The sequence below is a fragment of the Amblyomma maculatum genome, chromosome 10, assembly GCF_055883805.1.
Source record: "Amblyomma maculatum isolate TAMU_Amacu chromosome 10, ASM5588380v1, whole genome shotgun sequence".
Classification (NCBI taxonomy): Eukaryota; Metazoa; Arthropoda; class Arachnida; order Ixodida; family Ixodidae; genus Amblyomma; species Amblyomma maculatum.
The window spans coordinates 58,173,738-58,187,990 of record NC_139353.1 but is presented as its reverse complement, the minus strand read 5'-3'; the positions used below and the strand labels follow the sequence as shown (position 1 = coordinate 58,187,990).

The following is a 14,253-nucleotide window of genomic DNA, read 5'->3' as shown; positions in this document are numbered from 1 at the left end:
AAAATTAAAAATAGCCCACTGGTGGGCCATGACGCACCAGAGTTAGGGCTTTTAACATTACTGCCTTAGAGAATGTGTTATTGGTGGCTGTAATTGTTTTCCTTTGGTGACATCAATTCAATAACAATCTGGTGACATTAAGACAACGTACGCATCATTAGCCCATCAGCGATTGCTTTTTTTGCAGTAAAGCTGGCTTTTGCCTTTTGTGCAGTATCCTCTGTCATGTGTATGAGAAGCTGATTTTTAGCAGTGGCAGTGTTTTTAATGAAATTACATTAAAGGCCCCATTCACCAAAAATTCGGTGTCAGCGTTGATGCTGGCATTGGTGTTGTGAGCGAAAATGGTGCAGGATGCTGGCAGGTGGTAGTTTGCCCTGACATAGGGTTACCCAACATCATGTTTGACAGGAGCTACCAAGTCGAGCTTCTCCTTCAATAATGGAGGTTGATATCAGAATCAGCCTGCCAAAGACCCTTGCATTCACATTCCCCTTAGGTCACGCAGGCACCGGTAGCCTACGCTGTCACGCCATGCCCTTAGAGGCGGAGTTTAAGTATCCCCCATAATTTTTTAATGTGTTTTTGTCTTTGTGATAACACTCATAGCATGGCTGCTCCTAGAGTCGTGTTGCTGGGCTCTGCTGCTTGTCCTTCATACATGTTGATTGAATTGCATTTTAGCAAGTTTAAATGCTTTCATGCTTTATAGCATGACCGAGAAATTGAAAGAAAACATGGCGACAACACAACCTTGGTAGCTCTGCTATAGATCACAGCACTGGTCTCATTTTTATTTTTTCCTGTTATTTTCATACATAAGCCGCTGAGCACGCATGCCAGTTTAGGACACGACCAACTGCAGCAATGTCAGTGTTGTTACTTTGTGGGCCGCGTGTGTCATTGCAGACGTTGTGACTGTGGACGTGGTCATGGCTACCAGCGAGAACCGCGTGGGGGCACCACTGCAGCTTGACTGCTATGTGACCGGTGCCCCTGAGCCTCGGGTGTCCTGGTTCCACGATGGGCAGCAGGTTGAGACGGATAGCCACCGTGTGATCATGGAGAACCACACGCTGTTCATCCCAGCAGCGGCCATGTCTGATGGGGGCGAGTACTCTTGCCGGGCAGACAATGGCCACAGTAATGAGTCTGTCTCGGTGCACATCATCATGGATGGTAAGTATGATGCATGGTGATATTTGTTTCTGTGACAATGCAAGACATCAGAGTCCGTATTCTGAGTTTGTGTCATTTCCAAGCGGTCTATTATCTTCCTCACTTCGAGTCATCTGATTGGTCGAAACATTGGAACTGGATAGATGACTTGAGGTTGGGGAGATAGCAACACTCAGAACACAGACCCAGGGAAGTGGTTTTCTTTTTGTCTCGTTGAATCCCAACTCTAGCTTCAAGCTGTTTTCATATTGTTCTGTCCTCAGCTGGTATAATTGTGAATGCACATTCTCCGTTGTACAGAAAAACCCCACTTTTACATGTTTCACTGCACCCACAGAAAAATATTGTGCCAGTAGAGAAGCTCTGTAGGTGAACGCAGCGCATGAAAAAATTGTGCATCATTCTCCGCTTCATTTTTATTTCTTGTAAGTGCAACATGCTTCTCTGGAATTTGCGAAGCTTTGTGCCGTTTGCATCGCTTATTGGTTCTCACACATGGACCATCCAAGATGCGGCTCTCCGCCTGCTTGATCAGTTTTCGGTGCAAGGGAGGCAGCAACGAGAAGGGAACATGTGCACAATAGGCTACGGTGTGCCACTCGTGTCCTTGTGCGCTATCTCTGTGGCAGTCACTTGCCTGCTGAATTCTAGAAATTGCGTCTATCAAGCTGCAGGCAACGAGAAAAAAATTCAGGGGCACTTTGGCGCACTAAAGTGCATTGCTTAGGCATTGAGTGCGAGACCGTTTGTGATTGACTAGGATTGTGACAGATGCTGTGCCTTTTCTTTGCTGTCAACCAATTTTAAACGCCGCTGATACCTGCTGTACTATGTCTATTTCGATATATGCTCTGTGGTGCGGCGTTCGAGGAAGTGCCAAATAAAAGGCGCCGCACGTACGCCAGGATGGAACACCTGGCGGGGTCAGCTTCGTATATGCGTGAATCTCCTGGTGAAGTCATCTCAAGGCGTCATGACCGGATGTGACGTCAGTATCACTTCCGGTTATTAGACATGACCGGATGTGACGTCATGATCACATCACATCCGGTCATGACATCACGGCTAATGATGTCTCCATGTGACGACTATGGATGTCTCGAAACTTCTAACCATTACTATTAGTTAGTGATAGTTAACCATGGCACATTTTTTAAGTACTAGTTAATGTCTGGTTAATGTAGATAAACACCCTTTAACTAGTAGTGATGGTTACTGATTGTTCCGATTACCTGCATGGGTTCCTGTGGGCATCTGCTTAACTATTTTATTATTAGTTGTAATTTATCATGAAATTATTTTGAAAATGCCCTAAATCATGTTCCAGTATCATCCGATTGCTATTGATTAAGTATTGATTCAATGGTGATTGGCACATGCCCATATAAGGCATGCACCCGAAATGTGAACACATTTGTGGACGACAGTATGAGGCATCAAAGGCTTTCACCTTAAAAGACAGTCGAAACAAGGAAATAAGAGCTTCAGAGCAAATCCACATAACTGCACCCCACATGATGCTGCCCGCACATTTTCTGCTGGGGCGTAGTTGTTTTGTGGCCTTCAGTCATTTGAGCTTACATTGCAACAATTATAGGCATGCACCCATGATCACAATGAAATTAATTCATGCCACCCCTAAGCCTACAGAGAATCAGTGAAGGTGGTACACAGCATATGACCCCAGACATGGTAACGGTTAAGCTCGGACGGAGGGCCAGAGCCCTGCTTTGGTCACGATGCTATTGCCTTTCTGCACACATACGCTGTCAAATTACTGACATTTGGTTAAGTGCTATGAAGTGAGGCTAGCCATGTTCACAATTCATTGTGCGGGGACATTTTCATTAGTGCGATGCAACATCCAAATACACATTGCATGTGCTTCTATGGTATGTACTGTCGATTAATCTCTCTTATTCTTGAGAGACATTTTAATATTTCTTTATTTCTTTTTTGCAGACATATATGTCCCAGAGTCATGCACGGACAGTCCACGCTTTGCCAACTGTAATCTCATTGTTCGTGCTCGCTACTGCACAAACAAGCACTACTCACGGTTCTGTTGCCGCTCATGTATGCTTGCTGGCCAAATCCACACCAATGGAGACGGTAACAGTGGCTATGGCAATGGCAACGGCTATGGCAATGGATATGGTAACGGCTTCAACAATGGCAATGGATATGGCAATGGCTACATCAATGGATACAGCAATGGAAATGGCTATGCAAATGGATTCAGGAACGTCACAGGCTATGCAAATGGCAACAGGAAGGCCAATGAACTTGCCTAAACCAGCATTAACTATGGTGTTACTCAGGGTTGCTGTCCCCTATCTCTTTGCATGTGTGCTTTCCACTGTATACATTTTCTCCTGAGCTATGATTGAAATTGTTCTTGAGTGGGTTTTGTGGCAAGTGAAGCCTGGGGGTCTCAATTTGTGGCACCCTGTCTCAGCAGTGGTCATTTTTGCCATTGCACCTACCTGGTGATGACATGACGACAGGACATAAAAAAAAAAAATAAAGAAATGAGCTATGTGTACTGCCGACAACTTCCAAGCCAAATATGTCTGAAGATAGCCAAATATCAATACTCTTGAAATTTTAGTGCACCAAAACTCTTGCATTGTTCCAAAAAAAGTCTTTCCCATTTCCACATCATAAAAATCGATTGGAAGCTTATTACGGTCTTCATGTGACTGATATTCTTCTCTTTCTGTCAGATGTTTGTAGACATGAAAGTTTAATGTTAAAAAATAACAAGTGCAATGTCATATTGCGCTGCTACTGCACAGTGCATGTAACTCTTCGGTGACACTGCCTCAACTATATCCTCTTTTCGTATGCATGTTCTGTGTTCCTGTAATGAACCATTGCCTTGAAAAGGCCATTAAATGGATTTTTGTGCAATACACTGAGCACCACGCACAAAAGTGACACCACTATGCAGAATAGTCCAAGTTAAAATGGCAAGTGAAATGCTGGCCAAATGTTTGTTCGTTTGACTGCATTTTGCAGACCTAATGAACAAAACACTTTCTTTTCCGGAGTTGTCAATGACCTTCGCACTTTTTTCAAATTCTCATTTTGACAAGTTTATAAGGTTCTCTGCATATAAAGTAGGCAAACTTACAATTCCCCCCCCCCCACCTCCAAGAAAAAAAATGTTTTCAGGATTAAGGTACAGTTCCATGTTTTAAATTAAAGCACAGTTAAGGTACCCTAATTAAAATACCTTAATTATGGTAGGTAAATTAAGGTACAGTTAGTTGCATGCTGTTTTTGTAGTCGCATGTAACTGTGGCACGTTTTTGCATTTTACGTATACAGTGCCCATATAATTACCAAATAAACTTGCAGGCCAGCTGTGAAAGAAAAGGCAGGTTACTTTTCTTTTGCTGAGAATGCACGTGCACTGTACGGCCATGAGGCTATGTGAATGGTGCTGTTGCCTTGGTACCGGTAGAATGATGTTACTTAATTCAGGCTAATGGCCTACTTGATGCTGCATCCGTTGCTAAGCAACCATATGTGCCATGTCAAAGGAGCGCCTCTTACGTGTGACATAGTTCCTATTCAGATCGTAGTGCTTCAATGTGGTCAGACTGCAACTGCTAATGTGGCCGTCACGTGGTATATTTTAGACTGTGTTTTTAGGCATTTGTTGATAAGCTTCTTGTATAATGCACAGTTATGGCTTTTAATTGAGTAGCATCACATTTAGCAGTGAAAAGCAATCACTTTGTAGTCAGTTCAGTATTACAACTGCAGATTTGCTGCCCAAGTTAGCATGTTTTGTGTGCTGTGCTTATCTTGTAATGCTTGGGTCACGTGACCAGTGATGCCAGGCCAGCATGGTTCCATTCTCTGGAAAGCACAGCACCATATAATGGTGACAACTCGCAGTTAATCAGTCCCACCTTATGGGAAATAGAAGAGATTTAATGAAGACAGGTAATGACACCATTAAAAACGTTTGTCTCCATTCAGTCTGTGCATAACAGATTATTCCTGCTTTTCGGAATGTGTATGCAGTAGATTGAACCTTAGTTGCATGCAAATTATTTATAATCTCCAGGAGTATTTGTATGTTATATTTCAGGCGAGAGATTGAGATGCTTATGATGCAAAACCAGCATCCAGAAAGCTTTTAGGTGAGCTGAGAGGGAAAACTGGAAGTTGGGGCTGTGCGCTCTTCAGAGAATGGAATCATGCACCAGGAAACTGTTTAGCACATGTTGATGCTGCTACCTGCATACTGCCAAGCATTGATCATCTGTCTCACTTCAATTATTTTTTTTTCTCGTTTGCGGTTCTCTTTGTGTTATGCAACACTGTATACCCTACACTGCCAGTGCGTCATTGTCACAAGATGCTCTAGTCTGAAACTGCCACCTCTCCAATGCATTCCACGTGAGTTGAGCATGGAACAGCATTTGCTTCTTTTTTTTTTTTTTTGTCAGTGTTGTTTCTTCAGTAGCATCCTGTGAGCAGAGCGTTAATGATCTGCATTTTGTTCATTTTGAGGGAACAACTTTTACAGTTTTCTTTGTGTAGAAAGGTTTTCCCTTTTTTTTTTACTGCTGCTCTCCGCTTTCCTTTTTCTTTTCACTACTTCAATGGTCTGCTTAACTTTCATATGGCGATGCCAAAAATTGCTTTTAAATGTCATTGCGAGCATGATGATTCATATTTATGCATTGATTTATGCACTCATACGGTATTACTACGCATGTAATGGTCACAGGCTTTTTCCCCGAGATTTGGGGGAAATTTTAGGGCACAGCTATTACATGAATGTGATCATTGCACACGTATATGCAGTATTTCACGATTCTTATTGACCAAATTGCTGCAAATTACTGTTTTATTGAAGAAGTAGTCCTGGTAATGAGCATGTTCATGTGCCTGTGAATCACAGTTCAACAAAATTACCATGACATGCCTTTTAAGTTAACTGGAGACGAAATTGTGCCATCCTGTTACTTAGTATTGTATTACTATATTAAGCAAGGCTTTAAAACATTTGACAGATCAGACATTTCTCTGCAATGTTTTATTCCTTTTTGGACTCTGATCGCTACACAACAGCATAGCTCATGTAATGTGCTATTGCAAGAGAAAATCTTGTTGCTTATAGTGGGGCCCTGAAGTACACTTACGTTAGAAAGAGTATGATACACGGCATGTGGATAGAATACATAAACGTTTTCACTCCTTTCTCTTTGGTCAAAAAGACTGTTGCTACCACACCTTTACATTTGTGCAAGGTTCGTAACTTGGTATTTTCAGATGCCTAGAAGGCTTGTGAAAATGCTATATGTAGTGCAGACAGGGCATTCTTATCTAACTTGCCTATAAATGCACGTTTGTGAACTTTGCTGGAGACTTAGAATGCCTTCAGATATTTGCATTCTTTTAAGCATCCCATGATGGAAAACATTATTGTCTCACATGTCTTGCATCTAGATTACTCTTTGCTTATGGCATACAAAGCACATGCTGCCATTTCATTTTAGTGCCTTACTGTACAGTATTATTTTTCTTTACAATGTTCAGGCCAAATGAGCTGTTCGACTTGCAGTGTTGTACTGTGTGGCTCACTGAATGTCTTGCATTGTTTTGACAGTATTGTTTCCATAAATCATATTTAAGTGTACTTGGGCATTGGTGCTTTTGTGCACAAATGTTGTCTGTTCTTATTTTGTGGGAGAAATGCTTTGGCATATTTGTGTGAAAGTCTTGTGTTGTACATATAAAAACATCAATTGGCAGTCTGTTCTGAGTCTTTGTGTTGTTTCAAAAGTGACATTCGCTATTGGTCCCCCCCCCATTATTGTGGCGCAGTGGTTAGGACACTCGACTACTGTGCCCAAAGATGCGGGATCGAATCCCGGCCTCAGCAGCCGCTTTTTAGTGGAGGCGAAAAGCTAGGCGCCCGCGTGCTGTGCGATGTCAGTGCAAGTTAAAGAACCCCAGGTGGTCAAAATTTCCGGAGTCCTCCACTACGGTGTCTCTCATAGCTTGAGTCGCTTTGGGACGTTAAACCCAAAAACCAAACCGAAATTTGCTATTGTCTACAGTGACAGCCAAACAGAATCCATGGCATAGAGTAGTTCATTGTTTAATAACCTGACCACCAGACAAAATTGTGAGCTCAGAGCTCAAGAATTACGTTGCCTCGGCTTCTTTGGTATAGTCAAACAGCAGCAAACTGACCTTTTTCGCTATATATATTGCTTGGCAGAATAATTATGAATGCAGTGAACCACGGCCCATTGTTACCAACTGCTTCCTTTTTAAAATGTCTGCTACTATAGACCGTTTTTGCGGCGAGGAGGAAAATAGCCTCGAACCGGAACGCGCTGCGCGGCTCCTCCTGTCTGGTATGTGGGGACGCGGGGATGGCAGCGGTATGCACCATAGCAGCTTCTTTAGAGAAAGGGCACACGTTGAAGTCTTTTGCACACAGAGTGTCTTGAATAGCCGCAAAGTGTCTAAGCTGATGTGAGCTATGTGCTTTATTTCCCTGTTCTTTCTTATTTCGCCCCTTTCTTTCCTTCATTTCCCTGATCGTTTCATTTCCGCCGGCCGCAGTTTAGCTGCTAAGAGCTGCCGCGGTTAACGCAATCTTTTTTTTTTTTTTACTCAGTTGTTTGCGTTAACAAAAAAAAAAAAAAACCAAAAGGAGATGATTAACAGAAGGTAAAAGATTAACAGCGGTGGTATGCGCGTGTGTTGCTCTACACTGTTCCACTTGCAGCTCACTCAATTGGGCGAAGATGAGCAGCTTATGAATTTCAAGCTCCAACCGAAAATGTTTCGCTTTGGCAGCCTTTCATGCCAGTTCCAAACACTGTGTTTGTAGAGTAGGGACCGGAAAAACTGAATACCCGTACAACAGCGGCAGACTTTGGGCATCAAGCGGATGATATTCCTTGCGGCAAATATTTACCAGATGCCGCTAGGTAAAGAAGAACTGACTGTGAAAAAGGCTGACCGCCGAAAAATTGACGCGTTTGAATTGTGGTGCTGGCGAAGACTCTCGGGAGTTCTTTGGACTGCCAGAAGATCAAATCAGTCGATATTGTCGACCATAAACCCTGACTGCCCATTGGAGGGTCAAATTCTAAAGTTAAAGCTCAGCTACTTTGGTCATCTGATGAGAAGAGAGGAGTCGCTAGAGAAAGATTTGATGCTGGGAAAGGTTGAGGGTCGCCGGAGAAGGGGTAGGCAGCGAACGCGATGGTTAGATGGCATCCTCGAGGCACTGCAGATGAAGTTATGTGATGTTAGGAAGATAGTGAGAGACCGGAAAGTGTGGCGTGACATGGTCCATAGGGTCACGAAGAGTCGGACACGACTGAACGACTGAACTAAACTGAAAGAACTAGTTCGATTCAGTCACCTGAGGTTAATGCAAGTATGAAATAACTTGTCCCACTTGAAGACAACGATGTACTAATAAATTGGCTGTCAACTTATTTAGTGAAACAGCGCTAAAATATGTTTTTTTTAAACACGCGTCTCGTAAGATTTTGCTGCTGATAATAAATGGGAATATGATCATAGGAATAGCAGCGACTGCTTGCAGTAAGCAAACCTTGCGACGAAAAATGGGCTATATAATCGTCGACAAAAGCAACTTTCGATGAGGTCATTATGGGACATAATTTTAGGTTCCTGTTCCATAGGTATCATTTGTCCATTTTATCCTGTATTTTAATGTCAGCATGACGGCAGCGTCAGACAAACGCAACTAACGCCCAGTCAGAGAAATTGCAGGTTAGCAGCTTCCGCTGTTGACAAGTCATCGCCACTCCCCGCACATACCGGCAAACAGGTGGTCGAGTCATGTAGGCAATGCTGAAATCCGATTGCCTGGTAGTGGACGCTTGAACACCCTGCCTGATTTTCACCCAACAAAAGTAGCCAGGGTAGAGTAAATGGATCCGAAATGGATAATGGATACTTAAGAATAGAACCCCCCAGTGGAGGTGTGGGGACTTCCGCAGTAGCCGCTCAAGCAGTAAAGAGTATCTGAAGGATCGGTTGACCCAACAAATCTAGCGCAATTAGCAATGCTCCTAAACGTTACATGAAACGGCTACATTCGCTTTCTTTCTTTCCTCAAATTGTTACGGTAAGCCGTGTCTAGAAATCTTTTAAGAATAAAAAGTAGATTGAAAGCTGCCATCACTGCCAGTAGTGCGCCGCCGCCTCTCTGTGCCACATAAAAGTTGCACACTAATTGTAATCAGGCTTGTAGCCTTGAGCCGACCTGATCAGGAACATAATTTTTTGTCATTTCTGACCGAATGGCTTCGCTGCTACTGAAAGCTTTTTTTTTTTTTTTCTTTCAGCTAGGTACTTTCAGAAAGCAAACATGTGCACGCGAAAGCTCCGAAATGCCGATTTCCGCTACTTGTCGCCTGTTCCGCGGATGGGACCCCACACACCAGCATGGCGGTTGTTCACAACTCGGCCGCTAGATGGTGCCACATACACAAAATGGCAGCGCCCAGATAAAACGGTCTATATACTCCTATTAATATAGAGTAGATACACTGTTGGGTAAGATCTGGTAGTGCTTATCATCATTGTGATTTTAAACAAATTAATAGAAGCTGCCTTAAGTGCTATCGTTCTAGCAATAAAATTATTACGATGGTTAGGAAGCTTTTGCAATGCCTATGTTGAATGCTTCAACTTGTCTTCATTATCGAAAACCACAAAAGCAACACCGACAGTAGCCTGTGATCTATACGTTAACACCGGATCAGAACTGATCATTTTCGTGCTGCATGCAGTGCATAATTTTTTTTTGTGTGGGAAGAACGGTATCTGTACACCATGTGAGCAAAAGAAAGACGAAGGTAAAGGAGGTATTAGGTAGTCTGCTGTGAATGTCTTTCTTTTTTCATAGCATACCCTATCAACCCGCTTCCCATGTTCGCTGGTGTGGTCGATCATGTCTCTTCGCTGGTACCTTTACAAGAGAAAACAATTGCAGAAAATTTTTTCATCTTTGACTGAACCTGTGGCAACGAATTTATGCAGTAACTTCAGTATTTTGTGTTGTTACCTGTGGGGTTATTAGGGGACGGTCTTCCGCCCCGCTCCTACTCCGCAGGTGCAGCGTCCTCGCTAGCGACCCGCGGAGGGGAACAAAGGGACAAAGGACGGGGACGACACATAGTTAATACTCGAATGCTATTTATTGCACTTGCAAATAATACAGAGCATGCCGGCTAGCTATACATCAACAAGGTTTTCCTTGGAAGGGCAAGGCTACGTAAGAAGGACTTTTGACTCACCGGCTGGGGAATGGGGATGCGATTTCGGCGGCGGACATTTGAACGCGCCGTGAATATGGCGGCCGGGATCTCCCGTGCGCGCCGCATTCTTCGGACGAAGCCGTACCACGGCGTTTGCCGCGGGAGGCGGCGAGAGCTTGCGGTATTTACCGGTCGCTTCGCCGTTGGGAACCAGAAGATGGGCGGTCGTGCACGACGGGTCCTCCCGTGTGCGAAGCGTACTCCGTGCCCGCTATCCCTCGGCATTTGCCGGGAGAGGCGGCGGGAGACGACCGCTCTCGTTGCCGGCTGGGTCCAGAAGCTCTCGTCTTCTCGCGGGAACCCGCGTAGACGTCTTGGTGGCGCACCCATCGCTGGTCTCCTTCCCCCAAGGGGAGGTATTTACCTCCTCTCCCAGCCGGCGCTGCCATGAAGCTCGTTGGGGTGGTGGTGGTCGGTCGCGGCGAAGGGGGAGGAAACTGGTTTTTCACATCCCTCCCTCCTTAAATGTTCACTTATGGTTGTCGAGAGCTGCTCCTTGGGCGCCATCCGCGAGGTAAACACCAGGCTTAGCAGGGCGATCCAAACGTTGGTGTCATCCGACGAGCAGCAAGGTGAAGGGGCCCCCGCTGTCCATCGGCAGGTCCCAGAGGCCAGCGTGACGGGAGGGTGTTGTTCCCGCTGGCGCGCCTTTGTTGGCAGGTAGGGGTTGGCCTCCTCTCCCGTCAAGCCGGACTGGTTCCGTGAGACTCCGAGCTTCGGTGATTCACGGCCGCAGGGCAGCAGGCAGGAACGTAAACAATGGCAGCAGGTCCAGGCGGCTTCACTTGATATATCTGCACAACCCTCCGGATCTCCAAAAAGGTTGAATAAATTGAGCAAAATGACCATTTGGTAAAATGCGGGCCAATGCGAGTGCCAAACAATTTTATCCGGCACCGCACTGCGTTCCGTTAATCCGAACGAAGCACGGGCATCCGCGGTTCGTTTGCCGGCATAATAATCTGGTTCCACGAAATTTCCGATTCGCCTTCACAGCCCAAAATACCAAGTTCATTTGAACGAAGTTAGCTTTCTCTAATTCAGCGAGATGTTCGGCTACAGCGAGATCAATATAAAACAAGCAAAACGCATTTGCGCATGCTGTATGCCACGGTTAGACTGTCCTCTGACGTGCGACAGGCAGCTCCCAAAAAGAGCCTTAAGCCTATTCGCTCTAGCGCTAAGGACAATATCTAGAACGCAGCGCCGCGAGGATGTGTATCTCCGCCAAGGAACCCAGGGTGGCCCTACTCGCTCGCTGCCATCCAAAGGCAACTTCTGAGCGAACGGCGCCCACCGCGTCCAGCGGTGTCGGAGCGCCCCGGTGCTTTCCGGCAATCACGGCTGCAATACCATGTCAGCCGATTGCGGCACCTGGCTCCCAGAGCCAAAGAGACAGAAGAGGAAATATTTACAACTATATACAAGAAACGTAGGGCCACCGTCCCGGCTGAGGCACTCACTCGCTTCCGGCGTGCTGTTCTCCGTGGACGGCTCGGTCTCGTGCTCCATGTACGGACCTCGTAGCTGTACCTCTCTAAGGTCTCGGCACACAAACACACACGCGCGCGCGCACACACACACACACACACACACACACACACACACACACACACACACACACACACACACACACACACACACACACACACACACACACACACACACACACACACACACACACACACACACACACACACACACACACACACACACACACACACACACACACACACACACACACACACACACACACACACACACACACACACACACACACACACACACACACACACACACACACACACACACACACACACACACACACACACACACACACACACACACACACACACACACACACACACACACACACACACACACACACACACACACACACACACACACACACAAATACATGCACGACCATTTGTACTCGCTGCAACTCCTCCCACCTCGCCGTCAAGAAAGCATATTAGCCTTGCTAGCATAGCGATGTCGTGTCAGGCCTAATGTTAAAAGTGCGGGCAGGCACTCCACGCCGCGAACTGACTATCGTCCTTTGTCTCTAGGGAGGGGTAAGTAGCTCAAGTGCTTCTGCACGAGAGAACCACGCTGAGGCGCCATTGTGGGGGTTTAAAGGGGGAACGGTCTTCCGCCCCGCTCCTACTCCGCAGGTGCAGCGTCCTCGCTAGCGACCCGCGGAGGGGAACAAAGGGACAAAGGACGGGGACGACACATAGTTAATACTCGAATGCTATTTATTGCACTTGCAAATAATACAGAGCATGCCGGCTAGCTATACATCAACAAGGTTTTCCTTGGAAGGGCAAGGCTACGTAAGAAGGACTTTTGACTCACCGGCTGGGGAATGGGGGTGCGATTTCGGCGGCGGACATTTGAACGCGCCGTGAATATGGCGGCCGGGATCTCCCGTGCGCGCCGCATTCTTCGGACGAAGCCGTACCACGGCGTTTGCCGCGGGAGGCGGCGAGAGCGTGCGGTATTTACCGGTCGCTTCGCCGTTGGGAACCAGAAGATGGGCGGTCGTGCACGACGGGTCCTCCCGTGTGCGAAGCGTACTCCGTGCCCGCTATCCCTCGGCATTTGCCGGGAGAGGCGGCGGGAGACGACCGCTCTCGTTGCCGGCTGGATCCAGAAGCTCTCTCGTCTTCTCGCGGGAACCCGCGTAGACGTCTTGGTGGCGCACCCATCGCTGGTCTCCTTCCCCCAAGGGGAGGTATTTACCTCCTCTCCCAGCCGGCGCTGCCATGAAGCTCGTTGGGGTGGTGGTGGTCGGTCGCGGCGAAGGGGGAGGAAACTGGTTTTCCACATACCGCAGAAAACTGCTACATAAGATCTAAAGAGGGGCAAAAAAAGCAGTACAAAAATTGGAGAAAAAAAAACACTGCACAATATTGCAATGGTGTGGGATGGCACTGAAGAAGATGAGCAACAGTCCTCTTACCGCGCCCTCACCACACGCTCGCACCGTGCTTCCCACGTCGCTCGTGCTTAGCTGCAAAACTGGACCCCCGGAGTTCCGCAACTTTGTTTCACGACGAGGAAGGGCTGGCACAGACACTTGCATAGTGGCCGCAGCGGTAGCAGGTCACGCTACGGAGGTCACTGCGAACACACCGGGTAGAGGCCGCAGTAGTGGCTGCAGATCGAAGAGCCCGTACCGGGACGCTGCACCCGGAAAATGGTGACGACCCTAGTCATTTCCGCCTTGATGGCGGTGCCATATATGCATGGCGGTGCGGACGGAATCGGGGCCTCAGGGCGCCCAGAGCGGACCAGGCGCTGCACCTTGGGATCCACGATGGCATCAACGCTTCGGTGCCGGTCAGAGCTACGGCGTTCGAGGCGCCCCCGGCAGCGACTGCAGAGCCAGCTGCTCAACAATCGCAGCGAGGTCCTGGTATATATGTCTCCCCTGGCTCTTGACGGCGAGCTCGCAGGGGGTGGTAGTGCACCCAGGGATGACCTAGCAGAGGCACAGTAATGGTCGGCGATGAGGCCCGCTAGCGCAGCGAAGGAGCTAACTGCATGGTCGGCCGGCACGATATGATGCCCAAAGGCAGCGGTATATATACTGTGTCGCACTATACGGCGTCGGACTAGCTAGGCGCTCAATACCAGCGTCCTGAGCGTCTAGCTGCTGTGAAGAACCGGGCCCTCCGAGTGCCTAGGCCTAGCGGCGCCAACCGCTGCGTCTAGACCGCCACCT

General features: G+C 47.1%; 1 protein-coding gene across 3 annotated transcripts in view; it reads left to right on the top strand.

Moving 5' to 3' along the window:
* Ppn (proteoglycan-like sulfated glycoprotein papilin) overlaps positions 1–6,959 on the top strand; it is a 176,605-nt gene extending 169,646 nt beyond the window's left edge. For all 3 annotated transcript variants that reach the window (XM_084582840.1, XM_084582839.1, XM_084582838.1), the window contains 2 exons: positions 910–1,179; positions 3,142–6,959. In XM_084582840.1, the coding sequence (XP_084438966.1) occupies positions 910–1,179; positions 3,142–3,473 (602 nt within the window). In that variant the 3' untranslated portion in view covers positions 3,474–6,959. The remainder of the gene's footprint in view (positions 1–909; positions 1,180–3,141) is intronic.
* Positions 6,960–14,253: the final 7,294 nt, after the last annotated feature.